Source organism: Osmerus mordax, chromosome 5, assembly GCF_038355195.1.
Source record: "Osmerus mordax isolate fOsmMor3 chromosome 5, fOsmMor3.pri, whole genome shotgun sequence".
Taxonomy (NCBI): domain Eukaryota; kingdom Metazoa; phylum Chordata; class Actinopteri; order Osmeriformes; family Osmeridae; genus Osmerus; species Osmerus mordax.
This window is the reverse complement of record NC_090054.1, coordinates 12694513-12711590: the sequence shown is the minus strand read 5'-3', so window position 1 is coordinate 12711590 and position 17078 is coordinate 12694513. Positions and strand designations below refer to the sequence as shown.

General features: G+C 41.3%; 3 protein-coding genes across 6 annotated transcripts; 1 reads left to right on the top strand and 2 right to left on the bottom strand.

Annotated features, from left to right (window-relative positions):
• Window positions 1–1216: 1216 nt before the first annotated feature.
• On the top strand, window positions 1217–3886 carry inaa (internexin neuronal intermediate filament protein, alpha a). Its single transcript, XM_067235681.1, has 3 exons — window positions 1217–2284; window positions 3470–3594; window positions 3679–3886. Exons 1-3 carry the CDS (start codon window positions 1217–1219, stop codon window positions 3884–3886), a joined length of 1401 nt encoding a protein of 466 aa, XP_067091782.1.
• Window positions 3887–4720: 834 nt separating this feature from the next.
• On the bottom strand, window positions 4721–9242 carry pcgf6 (polycomb group ring finger 6). Of its 2 annotated transcripts, XM_067236599.1 has the most exons (10): window positions 8716–9242; window positions 8448–8547; window positions 8254–8350; window positions 7576–7631; window positions 7411–7470; window positions 7112–7229; window positions 6838–6865; window positions 6586–6684; window positions 5683–5769; window positions 4721–5497 (listed from the first exon to the last, which is right to left on the bottom strand). In XM_067236599.1, exons 1-10 carry the CDS (start codon window positions 8887–8889, stop codon window positions 5453–5455), a joined length of 864 nt encoding a protein of 287 aa, XP_067092700.1. In that variant the 5' UTR covers window positions 8890–9242; the 3' UTR covers window positions 4721–5452. The 2 variants fall into 2 exon arrangements, with proteins under 2 accessions (XP_067092700.1, XP_067092702.1); XM_067236601.1 differs by lacking the exon at window positions 4721–5497 and having other exon boundaries at window positions 5688–5769; window positions 6801–6865.
• Window positions 9243–10913: 1671 nt separating this feature from the next.
• Window positions 10914–16712, bottom strand: LOC136943304 (RING finger protein 122-like). 3 transcript variants are annotated; one of them, XM_067236569.1, is made up of 7 exons: window positions 16646–16703; window positions 15589–15652; window positions 13730–13886; window positions 13258–13300; window positions 13055–13096; window positions 12406–12488; window positions 10914–11958 (listed from the first exon to the last, which is right to left on the bottom strand). In XM_067236569.1, exons 2-7 carry the CDS (start codon window positions 15611–15613, stop codon window positions 11838–11840), a joined length of 471 nt encoding a protein of 156 aa, XP_067092670.1. In that variant the 5' UTR covers window positions 15614–15652; window positions 16646–16703; the 3' UTR covers window positions 10914–11837. The 3 variants fall into 3 exon arrangements, with proteins under 3 accessions (XP_067092670.1, XP_067092671.1, XP_067092672.1); XM_067236570.1 differs by having other exon boundaries at window positions 16640–16656; XM_067236571.1 differs by having other exon boundaries at window positions 13730–13868; window positions 15589–16712.
• Window positions 16713–17078: the final 366 nt, after the last annotated feature.

Genomic DNA, 17078 nt, shown 5'->3' with positions numbered 1-17078 from the left:
TGTATCCAATAGCCTAAGCCTATTTATAGCTTGCTTTTAATCATGCCTATAGGCCTACTTGAATCATAATGACGATGATGATACAATTTTTACTAATCATACTTCAACTACTGTTTTCTACAGTTGTTATTATTATTAATTATTCACAGCATCAAAAGTTGTTGGCCTAAACACATTAGACACAAATACAAAAGGTATAAAAAATATAGGCTAAATAAATATATAAAATAGGTATAGGTCTACCAAGCCACAAATCAACCAGGACCTATAGACCTACACAAAGGTCTACTCATCTGTAATGAGTAGACCTTTGTGTAATTCAAGTCGTGGTGCAACCGGTGGGTCGCTATAAGGAATTATTAAATGTGTGACACACAACCATGCCCTGGAGCCATTGTCCATAATGGCCGGTGGTTTGGACAGTCCAAATAGCATTTTTTCTTGAATTCCTCCTAAAATATCATAACCTAAAATTAATTAAATTAGGCCTAGCTCCATGCACGGCAAATCCAGTGCTACCTTAAGAAAAACTATAGAATGTTTAATTTGGTTGAAAGCTGTTTATTTTCTCTTCTTTCAAAAAGGTAGCCCAAACTGCCAAACAATAGGTTTCAACCATCATTAATCACCAATACAGCCTACCTATAAGTCTATTAGACATATTTCGAGATTAGCCCGTAGCCTTCGGTCGGGTTGGGTTACATTTGTCTTTGTGTGTAATGTAAGCTACATGGTATAAGCCTATTTAAGTCTAACTTTTTGGTTAGGCCTAACACTTTAGTATGGTGTGAAGCGCTCATTATTACGTTATGCAGCTTCTTCGTGGTAGCACTTGTGCATTTGAACAATTTATTTTGGGCTTGAGGTTTAGCAATGTCATTGTGCGATTTTTCTACCGTTTGTGTGTTAGGTGATCTAGATTGACATCTTCGTGGTGGTGATATAGCAAGTGGACCGTTCCATAGTTTTTACGCAAGGGTGAAGGCCGCGTGAGCAGAAAGGAAGTTGGCCTAAAGGGAACATTTTACATTTTTTCACTATTTTGCTCAGCTAACAATGTGTGTTTTTTTAATATAGTAATACAAATGACTGCGCTAAATACAAGTATATGTATGGATTATTATAGCTTGTCTATATACTGTGCGTAATTGGGTCGGTCCATCGAGGCTATTTAAGCACTTGCAAAATCCCCTGTCTCTAATTTGTTCACTGCAAAATGAACTACGGATCTGACCATAATGCTTCTTCGTCCTACCGAAAGATATTTGGGGATGCTCCTCGTTTCTCAGCATCACCCTCTCGAATGAGTGTTGCCTCTTCGCGCTGCAGTTCTTTCTCATCTGGCGGACTCAGCAGGTCCCTGTCCCTGTCCCGCAAAGCATCAACCTCTGTGGGATACAACCGAAGGTCTGGACCGTCTTCCTCTTTCTCGCCGGTCTCCAGCGACAGTCTGGACCTTACTCAGACCTCCGTTCTTAACAATGAGTTTAAAGTCACCCGAACCAACGAGAAGGAACAGCTGCAGGGTCTCAACGATCGCTTTGCCATGTTTATTGAAAAAGTACGAAGCCTCGAACAGCAGAACAAAGTATTAGAAGTCGAGCTGGTAACTCTGCGTCAGAGGCAACAAGAGCCCTCCCGCATAGCCGACATATACCAACAAGAGATACGCGAGCTTCGCTTTCAGTTAGAGGAGATAAGCAATGAAAAGTCCCATATTCTCATCGACAAGGATAACATCGAGGAAGAGCTCCAGAAGCTTGGCGCCAAATTTGAGGAGGAGGTAAGAGTACGAGAGGAGGCCGAACAAACCCTGAGGTCCTTCAAAAGGGACGTGGACGACGCTACTTTAGCTCGACTAGACCTGGAGCGGAAGGTTGAGTCCCTTCTAGACGAAATAGCTTTCCTGAGAAAGGCTCACGACGAAGAAGTGTCCGAGCTGACCTGTATGATGCAAGCTGCCAATGTGTCTGTGGAGGTAGAGCTTGCCAAACCCGACCTGACCTCGGCCCTGAAAGAGATCCGCAATCAGTACGAAGCTCTTGCGTCCAAAAACCAGCAGTCAGCGGAGGAGTGGTACAAAACCAAATTTGCCAATCTCAATGAACAAGCCACAAGGAGCAACGAAGCTATTCGCGCTAGCAGAGAAGAGACCAACGAGTTCAGAAGACAACTGCAGTCCAAGAGCATTGAGATGGAGACACTTAAAGGCACCAACGACTCTTTAGAACGACGCATAAGAGAAATTGAGGATGAAAGCAATTTGGAAATTGCAGGCATGCAGGTATACCATGTTTAACCTCAGCTATAGTCATACATTTGGATATTCTGGATCCAAAAAGGATTTTATTCCGACGAAAACATAATTCCATCCACATGATATACATGCATTTTGTAATCTGTGACTAGGTTACGCAAAGCTTTAATCTTTTGACTCAAACTCTCGGGTCATTCTGACCCATCAGTCATTGTGACCCACCGTCGTCTTGCGACAACTTTACCGCATACAAAAACAAAGTTAAGCATTTTCTTTTAACCGTTGGGCTGTCTCAGACCCCCCACATTGCGAATGTTAAAAGAAAATTGTTTTTATTTGTTTTTGTATTGGGTAAAATTGGGTAAACACAACGATGGTTCATTATGAACCTTTGGGTCATGTGACCCGAAGGCAGCACGAAGGTTAAGATGAAACAGTCGTCAGAACCAGGAGTCGACCAGAGTCTCTGTCCATGGTTCTGAAACAAGCGCGTGTGGCGCAAGACTGCCCATGCCTATTGATGGATGCTTTCTAACGTCAACCACACAGCAGGGTCATGTCATGCGTTTATTGAATCACTTCAATTGTAATGCTTAAGCTTATCATGGGAGTATTTAGTTGTCAAATTGGTTATCGTTTAGGCTTTTTACATTTGCGTAATAGGTGACGTCGTCGTCTTAATGACCAAAATAAATTACTCTAGACTGACGAGAGAGCAGTGCACTTGACTAAACTAACCCCATATCAGACTTAACCTTAGCCCTTACCAAATCGGATTAGTGATCATCCGTTTTCAGCCTCGGTCACGGTAAGCAGGAGCAAGGTTTCCAATCCTTTCCCTGAAACCTCCCGCCATTAGATGAAGCACGCAGAGGTAAGACCACTGTCCAAATTGGTCCATAACCGAGAGAAAAAAAAAACTTAGTCCTGTGCTATTAGTGTTACCCTCCACATAAACATCTGACACAATTCGAACGAGGGTGACACAGTTGACACCTAGGTCATACTGTGAAGTGTGAAATTCCCATATGAATGAACCAGTCTTCAATCATCGATTGAACTCACAACATATTCCCTCTGCTCCCTTGATAAGCGTTAGCCTTGCAATTGAAGTCAATGCACAGAGCAACTGCCCATAAAACACTCCCATGAGAGTGAGGTTGCTTATTTTACATTCACATTTCTAATATCTTCCATTTTTCTTTGAAACAGGATACTATAAACCAACTGGATAGCGAACTACGCAACATGAAGATCCAAATGACTCAGCACCTCAGAGAATACCAGGATCTGCTCAGTGTCAAAATGGCTCTTGACATTGAGATAGCTGCCTACAGGTACTAACTACTGGGACCGTTTAAGGACCCATCATTTGATTGTGTTGTGGAAAAACTCAACATTATACTTTCTGTTCTTGCTAGAAAACTATTGGAGGTGGAGGAGACTCATTTCAGTACAGGGACGTCCTTCACTGTTTCCAACCATGGGACCAGTCACTATGGTTACCAGCCACGACTGTCCAGCTCCTCCCATAGTAAGACGGAAACCACCCAGAAGGAGACTTTCAAGGAGATCACTGAGGAGAAAGTGGAGAAGCACGATGAGGCTGATATCAACTCTAATGGCTAGAGCCTTAGTGATTAAGACAAGAGAGTCTTAGATGCAGAACAAATGTAAGTCTTCATACATCTCTGAAAAGTGTATCTAGTTGTATCAAACCGTCCATTGTATACAGATACATAGTATGTCTCATTTGTGTTATTGTTGATACAGTATGTTGGGAAATATTTACACTGTAAATATAATGGAGTAAGATAAAGTGTTTAAAAGAAATGTATTTTAACAATTAAAAAATAAATTTATTTTTGTGAATTAGTATGAAATGTCTATTTCTTTTATTTAGTCATGACTAGAGCCCTTCTATTAGAATAATAAATTATGTACATAATCTCTGCAACAACTTTTCTCTACTCGATTTCATAGTGAAACACAATGACAGTTGTATCAAAATCCAAACAGACAGACAGAAAACATTCATTTTCCTCCAGCTCACACACTGCTCCAATATTGTACTTCCACAAATGAAAAGCCTGAATTGCAATAACTAACCAGGGACATAAAATGTTGTACATTGATCAAGCACCTTTTAAAATGTTCATCTTACGAGTTTTAAATACACTTCTAAGTCAGTGGTTCTGGAAAAAAAGGAAATGCATCGGAGATAACATCTCCTGCTTCAGGTCAGTCCTGGCTCAGTCACTAAGAGGATGATTCTGTGCACTGGTCGGTCTTGGCACATTTACATACACACAGCAAACTCTTTCCTCAACTAAACCTTGGTAAATCCTATGTATAACCACTAAGAGATGATCAGTGCTATATTCAAACCTAAACCACCATCAACTTAGAAAGAACAGTATGAAAAAGTGAGTACATCAGACAATTATTCACAATTGCATAGTTTATTTGTTACAAACGGCATGTAAGAATCCCTATTTCATCAAATCTCAACACTATCAAAAGATCTCTAGAAATGTCCTTCAAATATTTGTCAAAATATCTGTTTTGGAAAACTTGTAAATTATATTCAAGACAAACATAAAATAAATTTACAAACTCTTAAATGACTTATTGAGAAAAAGAAAAAACACAGTGGAGACAGTATTGAGAACAGAAGTGACACTTTAACCCGTAACCAAAGTGTAGCAAAACCACAAGTCTTTGGTAGTAATACACTCTAAACATGAAGGGTGCAGTATAGTATCATATGTATAAACAAACAGAATCTCAGTAAGGTTCTGCCGGTAATTTCTGACCTGAGAAAGGTTTCTTTCTAGATAGAAATATACAGACCTGAAAAGGGTTCTGTTAGAAACCCTTATATAGAAGTGACTAGTTACAAATTGATCTACATAAACCTAACACCCAAGTGTAGTATTTTAGGTACTTTGTTAAGCCCTTTAAATCACAAGTTAATGGAAGCCATAGTGAATTTAAACTACAACCAAGCAATTAAATATCCCTGGCTTCTGAAAGTTGAGCATCAGCTATATTTGACCTTTGACAGGCATGAGGAGCACAGAACAGTAGATGAGAGAACTGGAAAGAAAGAGAGGAGTAGAAAAGAGTGCTTCAATGTCTGAACCTCAGCACCAGTGCCAGTATGACATCCTTTCTGCTTTGGTCTTCTTGTGTCTATGAAGGCAGGACCAGTCCAAAGTGAAGCACCAAGAGACCATCCTGAAAAAGAACCCAACAAAACAAATGCAGTTTCTGTTCAAATACGAGTCAATGGCATGACTTCACTCTCATGCAGTCTTTATCAAAAGCTGTCTTCTGCTTACATAATACAGCTTTTAAGATCAGACATAAGACATTCTGTTCTGGGTCCTGAGGCTAATTAAAAGGTTGTACACTCAGTTCACCTGTAGTGCATTCTCTCCCATGGAATCCTGGACCTCTTTAAGTGACTGGTAGCGGTCCAGGAGGTGGTCACCACACACCACATCCACCTGGAACACATACAAGCACGACACTGTAGCACTATTTACTGTGTGATATCTTGGAGAGCAACACACTGTATTAAAACATACAGGGGAGGGAAATAGGGGGGCCGGTGTTTTATTTTCTTGGTTTTGTGTGGTGAGAATTGAACCAGGCAATTCATTCTCAATGTGGTACAGATCCAAAGACTACTACTTCTGAATTGTTTTTTTACACTCATTGATTTATGAAGAAGTTAAGACGGCCCCGTTTGAGTCAGCCCAGTGCTGAGTTCCAGGTTCTCCTGTGTCTTTCCACTTTACTCCTCCCTACATTACCCCTGACACACAGCGAAGTTGAGTGCCAAGAAGTCAGCCTAAGCCGCTAATCTTGTCCAACTGTGTTACAGCTAAATATGCTCCATGGCTCTGCTCCATGGTGGCAGGGATCTCTTAGAAGGGTGTGCTACTAGATCCAAGGGCAGCTTTCTTCGCTATTTCTGAGGTGTATTTCAGTGAGGCTACCTTGGAGATAATGTAATATTTGAATCGACTCCGATGCAAACTCAATGGACTCATGCCTTGGCGCACATGTGTATCTCCCATGTGCTCAAACTTCCCTTCTATTCAATGATATGGTCTTATTTGAGCCCAGATACATGCATACACATACTTTAAACACATTCGTATTTGTAGTCTCTCACAGTAGAGCACTTTCGTGCGTATACCCTCACAAGCAGACTGATGCGGGACTGATACACACAAGCCTTGCAATCTTGTTTCGACACATCTCACTAAAGAACTCAAACGACTGGTCGTAGTTCTTTGGCGGCTCCCTCCACAGACCTGGCAGGTTGAGCTGAGTTCCATCTTCCTCCGGATGAACAGTTCAACGTGGCGGACGGTGGCTTCCCCAGATACTCGCACGTACCGTCGCTCCAGCGGCTGGTCAGGGACGACAGCGGTGTTAGGGCTTAAATGTCGTCATCGTCTCACATTTTGAGGACATTGTATTGATAATTCACTCACTGTTAAAAAAGAAGTATGCATGCATTAGCTACCTGGCGTACTACTCAGTCTTTTAGGTGGTGTTATTACCTTGTAGTTGTCAATGCCTTCTTCCGCTCTAAAGAAAAGAAAAGAAAAAGTAAATGTATACATGTGAATGTATACATTTTTTTTTGGGGGGGGGGGGCTACTTTGAGTGCTGCAAGCATTGTATGCAACACTGGAGAGCCATCTACTGGGGGGAGCCGGAACGACGATCCGGCAGATGAAGGTGACCATGGTCCTTCATCTGCCGCTCCAATTCACTCCTTAAAGACGAGAGCAGTTTGTACGTTTGCTGCTTGGGCAGAGTCAAGACACTCACCCTACAAACTCCAGCAACAGGGACACATCCAACTCAGGAGGCATTCTGAACACAGACTGGGGCAGCAGCTCCTTCCTCTGCTTCTGGCTCTTCAGGGGGACCTGGGGGGAGGCCATCACTGGAGCCACAGGGAGAAAGACGACGGAAAGACCAGAATGTTCCGTTATTGGTGCACCTCGCAAAGCTGGACATATGAACACCGAGGCACCGGCTCCTGAATCTAAGTTTCATTGAGTCTCAGAAAAAAAGATCTTCAGATTTAGGGAACGTTTGGTGACCCGTGCTGCTATATACTTTACCTGGTTTAGGCACCTCGAGTCCTCTTTGCTTGTAGAAATCCACCATCTGTGCTCTCTCCACTGGTGACACATACAAATACAATGTTCAACCGGTACAGGAGCAATTCATATTGTATAACATGGGAGAGATGAAAACAAAATGAAACAACATGAAAGCTTACTTACTTTCCTCAAGAAATGGCAGCATCTTGTAAACAATGTCCTGCAACTGTCGGTCAGGTCTGTGGTGAAACAAATTCAAGATATTCACTACCCATGGATTAATTGGACAAGGTGTGGCATATTGTTTTCTGCTGACACCATAATCAACCTTTATGCCATAACCCTAGCTAGAGGGAGGTTTTTCTGTTAGATATCCGAATGGTGACAGTCTCTCACATACGCGTGTCAACGCCATGTGGGCACACAACAAACAATTACTGTTGATAACAAGGCTGTAAAGCTAAATGGTCAGGTTTTACTTGATTAAATGTTCATGGACTGTAAATAAGTGATAAGATGTGAACAGGAAAAAACGACTTTCAGTTCAGGGTGTTAACACCAGTAGTCCCTAGTGACAGATGTTTCCCCATACCTGCGTCAAGACAGCCTGCTGCGTTACAGTTAATTTCCCAACAGGAGGAGGGTTAACATAGAAACAGGCTCACATGGGAAGCCACTCCAAACAACATTAAATTGTGGCATGGAGAAATGTCCTCTACAGTGTTCCGCTGATGCTACATACTTAACCTCCATGTCAAACTCTTAATGACTATAAAACCATTACAGGACAAAGTAAGGCTTGCATTCTTGATTGTACAGTAGACAGATATGATGCTGACAGTGGAGGTCATGCATTCATACCTTATATTGTAAAGAGGTTGTGTTTGGTGCACCACAATGCTGCAATTTGGACACCTGTTGCTGTAAAAGAAATGCTTGACTATGCAGCTTTTACAAACTGAAGAAAAAGAATACATTGGTCAATTATTAAGACAAGTGAAATGTTATTGTTTTGATAATGTAGTCAATGTAGGTGATATGATTTCATAACTCACAGGTGTGAAGGCACTCAGTTATGGTGGTTGCATCAATAAGGAACCCACAGCAGAGAGCACAGCGAATGTAAGGATAGAACTGGTTGAGAGGAAGTCTGGGCTGGGAGATGATCGAAACAACGTTCCACCATTCATTAGGCTATCATTTACAGAACATTCAGAGTTGTATCAAATTGCCCACTAATGTCATAAACGTCAGTAATATAAAATACAACATTTCGACAGCAACATTAAATATCTTCATGCATACTAACAAAACACTACATACTTCATCCTCGGAATCCGTATCACATTTAATCGCGGTCTCATTTTGCAAGTCCGAGGCACCGGTGTCGCTAAACAGATCACTGCTTTGTCGACTATCCCGACCATCTGTTGGTGTTGACACTCTAGAAGACTGAAGCTCGGCACGGATACCGAAGGAATGCGTTGTCTTTTCCATGATTACACGAATTAAGTGTATCAAGCCAAGATAGACATATTCTGGCAATCAGGAAACCTGTTTGCTTACAGAAGTCCAACGCTCGCAACCTCGGGGGGATTGGTTGGTAAGCTACAGTGAGCTAGTTCAGTTTCGTAGCATTTGCTTCTTGAGGCTAGCCGGCTCACGTGCAAAACATAACAGAGTGATAAACCTTGCACACTAAATACATATCTATATACTATGTTCAGACCTTCAACTCATGTCAAACGTCCCTTTAAAACAAAATAAATCCCTTCTAATAAACAAAAGTAAACTTATTCTGGTTGTCACATTAGCCAGTTGCTATGGCTAAATTTCCCTCGAGTGTCAGTAGCTTCCGGGATGAGTGACGAAAATTGCGGTAAAACGAGTAGCCAATTACAGCACAAGAGGAGGGGCCAAGGTCAGGAAGAACAGCCCACTGACTATTTTATGTTAGTTGGCGTAGGCCTAACTACTGGATTGTTTCTTTGTGTTTGCACAAAGAAAGAGAACTGGACGATGTTTTACAACCAACTACTCAGAAACAGGAAATAATTGTGTGATAGTTTTGTGAACAAAAAGAGAATCAAGCAAAACCTCTGATGATTAGTAACAATATATTTGAGCATCAATACATATACAGTATTTATCACATAAATGAAGCAAAGAGAATGTTATTGACAAGACACAGTTTATTATTACCAATAACCTTCTGACAGAAATTGACTTGATATACAAGCATTAAAAGGTAAGTCCTGACATCAACCAATTGCGGCAACTGATCTCGACCACTAGGGAGCACACAGTTGACCATGTACATATCAGGTATGAATTCAGTTTTATTTGGTAAGTTATGTGCTATGTGCACATTGACCAATTGCGGTTAATTGCAGTCGGCCCACATCACTGTTTTGTTGACTCATTGTGTAGTTGTTTTACCTTTACTAAAAGTCAACACACCTAGCATCAGATTATATTGGGTATCTCCATGTTCTATTCATACAGTGTAACCACTTGAATTAATCACTCATGTTAATCAATGACAAAGAATGGCTACAGTGTGGATGTGGAGTAGCCTGTGGTATGCAAACAACTACGGTAGGTTATAGATTCTTTACACATTAGCGGTGGTGTGTGTGTGTTTGTATGTGTGTGTGTGTGTGTGTGTGTGTTGGGACATGGATAGTGCTGGGTCTTGCCTTGTGGGACATCCCCAAATACAGCAGCAAGTCTGAGCAGCACAGGCACTTATCCCCTCATTTCTGAAGTATTCATGAGGCTTTGTTCAAAGTATCCACTGGCAGTGAGAAAGCAAGGAACAGAACAAGATCAACAGTAAAACTGTGTGCCATTGATACATACTGTAGTCTTGTTTGTGCATATTCCTCCACATGTAAGCCCTTAAAAGATTGTGCCTATGGAAATGATGAATGTGTTTACTTTACAGTAGTCTAACTATTTGTCCTTAAGTCAGTCCATAAAATATTGTTTCTTCTTAGATTTATTTGTAGAGTAAGCTAAATGTAATGAACTGTAGACTTTTTATATTTGAATCGATCACTCCGGCTGTACTTTTCTTGTAAGTGAAAACCTGACTATACATTATTACAAGATTGTCCCCTTGACACACTTAGCAATCATTACTATGTAAGAGTGGTATCCGTTAAATCCACCAAATAAAAGGGCTTTTGTTGGTTTCTAGATCAGCCTTACGCAAGGCCAAAACGGTGAAGTTAGATCCAGCTGCAGTTTATGCAAGACTGGATGCTGGGAACTGTGTCAACATTCTTATGTCCGCATTGTAGTTTATTCTAAGAAAGGGGAAATTATTCTGAAGTTTAAAACTATTCCTTCCAATTCCTTGATTCAGAGCTTGACTTCTGTATACATGAAATACATGGTAAATTATAGTCATTATACTATAAACTTAAGGTGAATTAGCACTTAATTGACATGACCAGACAATGATAACTACATACATAAAGAAATACACAGGTCCTAGCAAATAAAGATACAAAATCAAGCAAACATTTTATGTTTAATGTTTCAGCCTATGTATTTGTTTATGTTTTCATATTTTAGCTATTGGGCAGTGCATGCACAATACAAAAATGATTTGCAGAGGCCACCTTGGTATATAAGAATGAAGAAAGTCAAAGCCCTCAATATCACTAAACACTACACTTTATTCAAAGCCAGTTATAATACAAAACAACTCCTTAGAAATAACTTAAAGACTATGTATATATATTTTATCGATGCATTATTTAGTGACTGGGTTTTTCTAACCCTAGGTCATAGTTGGATACCTCATAGGCGAGTGACGGCAGTTGTGAGAGTGGCATGTATGTGTGTGTGAGGAGGATTCTCCTCCAATCAGGCCCCAAGTTAATTATTCCACTCTCAATTGAAGGAAAGCCATCTTCATTTGGCTTGGCATTGTGGGGTGAAGGGTATTGACTGTGTTATGGAAGACTATGACCGAAATACACAGTTCCCAGTTCTTTCTTAGATTCCTTGTCTTCTTTGTGGATATCCTTATCTTCAAGCAGTATAGTGTGGTTATAGGATTGAGGCTCTTTTTATACCCTGTATGTTGGGTAGATAATGTTTGCTTGTCCTCCAGTGCACATACAGTATATCTATTTCCTCTAACATTTTCCACACACACAAATACACACACACCTTCCGGTTGGTTTCTACAAATGTTCAAAGGGCTCTTAAAAGACTTTCAAGGGGTGAGGTGAGTTTGAACATGAAAGATCCATCAGATCCAAGGGGCTGTATTTATGATGTAAAGTCAGGAAAAGGTACCCTTATGTATTGGGGTGGGAGATTCTCTGGGATAGATTAGTGGTGGTGATGGACGTGGTGGAACCCCTCTGCGCCGCAGGTTGGACACTACTCTTGATGGAAAGGTGCTGCGGTGGGCTCCCTCCACCTTCTCACACCTGCAGGGGGCTCTGAGGCCCTTCGGCCTCTTGCGGCGGGTCTGGCTGCAAGCGGCAGATGGGTTTATTGCACATGGGACACACGCTACGGATCTCCAACCATTTCAGAAGACACCTGGAGAAAACGGACGTGGGAAAAGATGACATTGCGCTATTTATTTGGAGAGGAAAAAGAACACAGTACTTAACTATTCTGCATCTTGCGGCATTGAATGCTTGCCTCTCAATATTTTCAACAAGAGTGCCGTCATATATCTGTCTCACATAACACATCTCAATGCAAACTGCAGGCTAAAACCAGCTTCCATCAGTATGCAAATATGTGAACTGGAACAGCAAGTCACAGACAGTCACATCAATAGCACCTGGAGAGCCTAAATATGGGATCTGTCCCTATTTTGCACCAGGCTGCCTTTGTTCTCGCTGTGAGGGTGTTCCTTAGCTGATCAATTTGCATCAAGGAATGAGGTATGGGAATGTCTGATGTTTAGGGTTATGACAGTGAAATAGACAAAACAAAATGGTGTATGGTGTATTAATGGTGTATCGCATTAGCTCTTACTTCTTGTGAAAGGCATGTGAGCAGGGACACACTCCGAGCTCATCTCGGCTCCGAAACTCTTCTAAGCACACTGCACAGGTCTGCTGTAATACAGAGGATAGACCATGTTAGCCCATCACCATGCCCAGTCACCATAACCCTGTCACTAACACATTCTCCACATTCTCCCTCCGTGAGCCCATTTTGAAAATGCTAAGTCAGCCCACCAGCTCTTAGTTGTGGATAATCAACAACAATGTGTTCAGATAATGCACAACTGCGAGGTGGGAAATGGCCCATGGTGGAAACACACCTTTTCAACAGAGACACATTTGAGAAGAGTATCGTCAAATATTTTACTTCAGTGATCTCTCCTTGCAGTCCCCAGCCTCACTCATTCAAAATTCACTATAACCCCTCTCCTCTAAGACCACGCAAATGTCAGTCATCTCATATTGAACAAATGTTCTTTTATTCTCGTCTCAAATGCTGTAAATACTGCGATAGCGAAGCCTCACTCTCACTGTGTTCCTTTTTCAATGGTCTCAGTCATGATAGTCAGTACTCCAACTTATTCACTGATGACATGGCACAACAGTAGAAGGAACCTGAAAAGGCAATGGTACTCAATAGAATTACAATGGCTCAATGGCGCTCAGACAGTACTTACTCCAAGAAGGCTCAGTTTCTTCCCTGCCCCTTTCAGAACAACCTGAAGACAAAGGCACATTCATGAAACAGTTAAGCAATTTAATGACTTTGCATGTAAACATACGTACAAGCACACAATGTTGATTGTGTCCTATTGGAAGAGAAGCTCCCCAATTAAGCTACAGTACACTTCTTGATTTAGTTATGGTACAAACTGAATACCTCATTATAGCCATACTGCTCTCTGGTGCCTTGTCGCCTCAACCTGTGAAACACATGATTTCAAATAGTTGTGTTGATAACCTTTCAAAATAAAGGATTTACTTTGAGCACAAAGTCTAGAATGATTTTATCATAGCACAATGTTATCCACAGACTGTGTAATATCTTATTTATAGGATCTACATGCATGTTATTGTTACCATTCAACTCCCAGATCACAATCTCTATTCATGTCCTGTCATGTAGCAGTTTTGTAGCAATAGTCTAGCAGACTGGAATCTACTCTGGTGCCAAAGTACATCATAGATATTTAATGTCTTATTAAATTTGTAGGTATAAAAGAAATCTTGGGAGAGGTTAGGCTAAGAAAAAATGTAGACCTACAGAAGATTCCCAGGGACTATATTGTAGAACACAGCCAGTCTCTAACACATACACATGACACAGGTGGCAGAACACTTGTTTGTCATACCGAAAGAGATAGCAGCAGAAGATGAGACTGAGCATGAAGATGAAGAGGCCAATTCCCAGGATGATGACATAAACGTTGAGGGGGAGGTGGTAGATCTCTTCAGACGTCATCTTGCAGTAGGGGTCGGAACTCAGCAATCCTAGACCACACAGACATCCTGAGCGAGGGGAAAGGGAGAATACGTCCCACACATCAGGCGATAGAGCAACGGACAGTCGTTGCAGATGTGTTGGTCCGCCTGTGTTTATGCATTCAAAGTACATGTGAGGAGTGTGTGTGCATATGTATGTGTGTCGGTTTGCAACACGTACTGTATGTTGGACAACTTATGCATTCATAGGCTTAAAACAAAGCATACAACAAACCAGTTATTGAACATTTTGTGGCGTGCGTGTTGATTTGCAAAGAGCACAGGGAGCCTTTTTAATGAGAGGAATTTGTCTTTTAAATTAGGCAGAAACAAATTCAATGGCATTTGAAATAAGTATGTTGTGACTGTGTGTAGACATTCAAGCGGCACAAAGGACAATTTACATGGTTGGCAAGCAAAAAAAGAACTGGAATTCAGAATAACATAAAATTGTTTGCGTACTTTAGTGAGGAGTAGGAGGCCTCTAATGTTCTATAGTCTTCTGTCCCCTACTGGATTCATCTTTTTCTGTGTGTGTGTCTTTGTGTGTGTTTCCGAGGCTAGGCATGCATATTGCATACTGTAAGACATTCTGAAGCCTCTTGTTTCACACTGTATCAGTATAACAATACTGCCATTGTGGAACTTTAGTAAGTTGCATGTTCCTGAGTTGCTTCAACTGACAAGCGAGATGTTGGTAGGAGGGGAGTGTTTTACTGTTGTGTGTGTTGAAGCAGCTCTAAAACTCAAGTCAAACCAGTGTGGCTGTTGGTGTCTATGTGTGTTTTTTAGCGCAGTAAGTTCTGTAACATATCCGTAGCCATTCAAGGACTCTTGTTACTTGATCATGGGAGAAGACTTGCGCAACATTCCAATCCTTGCAGGCTAATCTGTAAAGTATTCCACAACAAATGTCTACCAGAAGAGAAACATTAAATATGTTCCCAAATGTCAATATTAACAATGTTATTACAACCAATTGGAATTCTCAGACTGAAATGCTTCCTACTTGTGTTTCAGTCTGGAGAAGTGCATGACAGTGTATTTAGAGAAAGATTCTATGGGTCTACAAGATTTTACATTTGACAAAGTAAAATGGCAACATGCATTGAAAGTAATAAAAAAGGTTTTCCTTCTATCCCCACTAGGAAGGAAGATCCAACATTATAGCCCTGAGGTCAAAGGTCACCCATAGTCTCAGTAGGGTAAAAGCACTTCCTGGTTCAAAAGGTCATTATTTGTCCATTTGAAGTGCAGGCCAATAGGGCTACTTCAGTTTCAAGTCAAAGGAGGGGGCTGTTGGTGGCTGCTTTTGGGTGAGGGAGGGGATAACTGTAATCTTAGCAGGATGTTAGTAAATCATTGATAGTGGAGCTCTAAAAGGTAAGCCACTCTCTGAACACATGCTGTCTGGGAGAGTGTTTAGTTTAGGACTCAAGTGGAGTTAAAGGGAAATACACATGTTCAAAATGAAGAAGAAACCTACTGCAGTGTTAACTGTTTTTCCTAACCGGAATTGACTGGAGACCTGACCAATAGACTACTACCCAAAATTCTAACCCCATCCACCTGATCAGCAAGCAAATAAACACATTCTCCAGAATTGACCACAATAACTATTGGCCATGAATGTTCTGTATTTACCTGCACAAACCACCATGCAGATCAGTAAACAATTAGTCCTACAATGATATAAATATGATTTTACATACATATAATGAATACTCACCGTTGCACCACTGAACAGGGTGCATGAAACCAGCCTCTGGTCTTCAGAGACACCAAAGAGGGAGCTGTGGATGGAGGTCAATGTTTTCAGCCACAATCTTTGAAGATGTCACATGTGGGAGGTCACAATTGTCCTTGGATTTTTTTTAGGCGCTGACCAATGAAGTTGATTGTACTGTGATCGATCTATAAAAGTCTATATGATTTCCACCTCTCAAGAGCAAACCCTTCAAATACTATAAGATTTTTGATCTCTGGTTAATGGATTTCGTGTCAGTTCATATTGTTGAGTGAGCTTGTACGAACTCTCCTTAAGGAGATCTCTGGTTCTCTACAGTCTACTGAGAGATTTTAAAGTCAAGTCAACCATGCTTATAATCCACTCATAGTACTGACTTCAGACTAAATGCGAATTATGACAATATTCAAGCAAAAACTGGATCTGGAAATGGTCCTTCTTCCAGACACATGCTCAAAAGAATTGCAGATAGATACTGGATGCAGTAGACGGAAAATAAATGCGTATTGCATTTACACCCCAAGCATAAACAATGACATCCAGATGATCTAGCCTTGTTTATACTGTGGGAGATGGTCCTCCAATACTTGTAGGTTACAGCCTCGTCAGTGACATTGATGATAGTCAGAACATAACCCCAAAAATACCCCCAAAATCCTGAAAAAACATGTAAATTACTGTTTTTGCTTTGTCTCCCTTCAAAACATTGCCACAGAGCTTATCTCCCTCTCCTAAAGTCTTCAGTTTGCTTTTTTCCACTCTTTGATCCCTCGTTTTCTTTCTGATTCTTCTTGCTACGATAGTTATACGGCTGTGAAAATATGCCTCAGCCAATTACAGAGCAAACAAATAAAGGACGCGAGCGGTTCCCCGCGGTTCAGCCAGCGTCACGCCCGCACTAGCGTTGTCCTCCCGCCGCCCCTGTCAGCCCCCACCATCTGATCTGCTTCCTTCGTTCTTTTCGCAAAAAAAAGACAAAGCAGGGGCGACGACGAAAGGGTAAAAATAAAAGATTAGTAATTGAAGTCCGTACAAATACCCTCTTCCGTTATCACTCCAACTCTCTGCTTTTCTCTCTCTCTCTCCTTAATGGTGCCCAGCACTTCTCCTCCAGCTCACAGCAGTTTGTAAACAGATCTCTGCTCATGTGATTCGCTGTCTGCATCACGACTCTGCTTTCACCCGCCCCTCCTTTCTCTCCTCTCATTTTGTCTACCTCCTTCTCTGACTCCACTTTCCAGTTGAATGTTGAGGTGGCCGCATAAAATAAGGCACGCTCACTGATAAATACAGGCATAAGGGTGACAGGAAGACATGGAGGTAGGGAAGAAACAGCAACAAGGAGAGAAGAAGGAATGAGAGGTGGAGGTGCACTCAAACTCACAGGTAAACAAGGTACATAGTGAAAAACACAAGACCAAAAAACAGGTATACAGAAGAATAGACTGACTGATGGTACAGAGGCAGGATAG

Coding starts and splice junctions, on each gene's coding strand:
- inaa (XM_067235681.1), top strand. CDS start 1,217: ATGAACTACGGATCTGACCATAATGCTTCTTCGTCCTACCGAAAGATA. Junction 2,285..3,469: donor TGGAAATTGCAGGCATGCAG/GTATACCATGTT, acceptor TCTTTGAAACAG/GATACTATAAACCAACTGGA. Junction 3,595..3,678: donor ATTGAGATAGCTGCCTACAG/GTACTAACTACT, acceptor TGTTCTTGCTAG/AAAACTATTGGAGGTGGAGG.
- pcgf6 (XM_067236599.1), bottom strand. CDS start 8,889: ATGGAAAAGACAACGCATTCCTTCGGTATCCGTGCCGAGCTTCAGTCT. Junction 7,632..8,253: donor CAACCTCTTTACAATATAAG/GTATGAATGCAT, acceptor GTTTCACCACAG/ACCTGACCGACAGTTGCAGG. Junction 7,230..7,410: donor ACTCGAGGTGCCTAAACCAG/GTAAAGTATATA, acceptor CTGTGGCTCCAG/TGATGGCCTCCCCCCAGGTC.
- LOC136943304 (XM_067236569.1), bottom strand. CDS start 15,613: ATGCACCCTGTTCAGTGGTGCAACG. Junction 13,887..15,588: donor CCCTGTTCAGTGGTGCAACG/GTGAGTATTCAT, acceptor CCCCTCGCTCAG/GATGTCTGTGTGGTCTAGGA. Junction 11,959..12,405: donor TCACATGCCTTTCACAAGAA/GTAAGAGCTAAT, acceptor CGTTTTCTCCAG/GTGTCTTCTGAAATGGTTGG.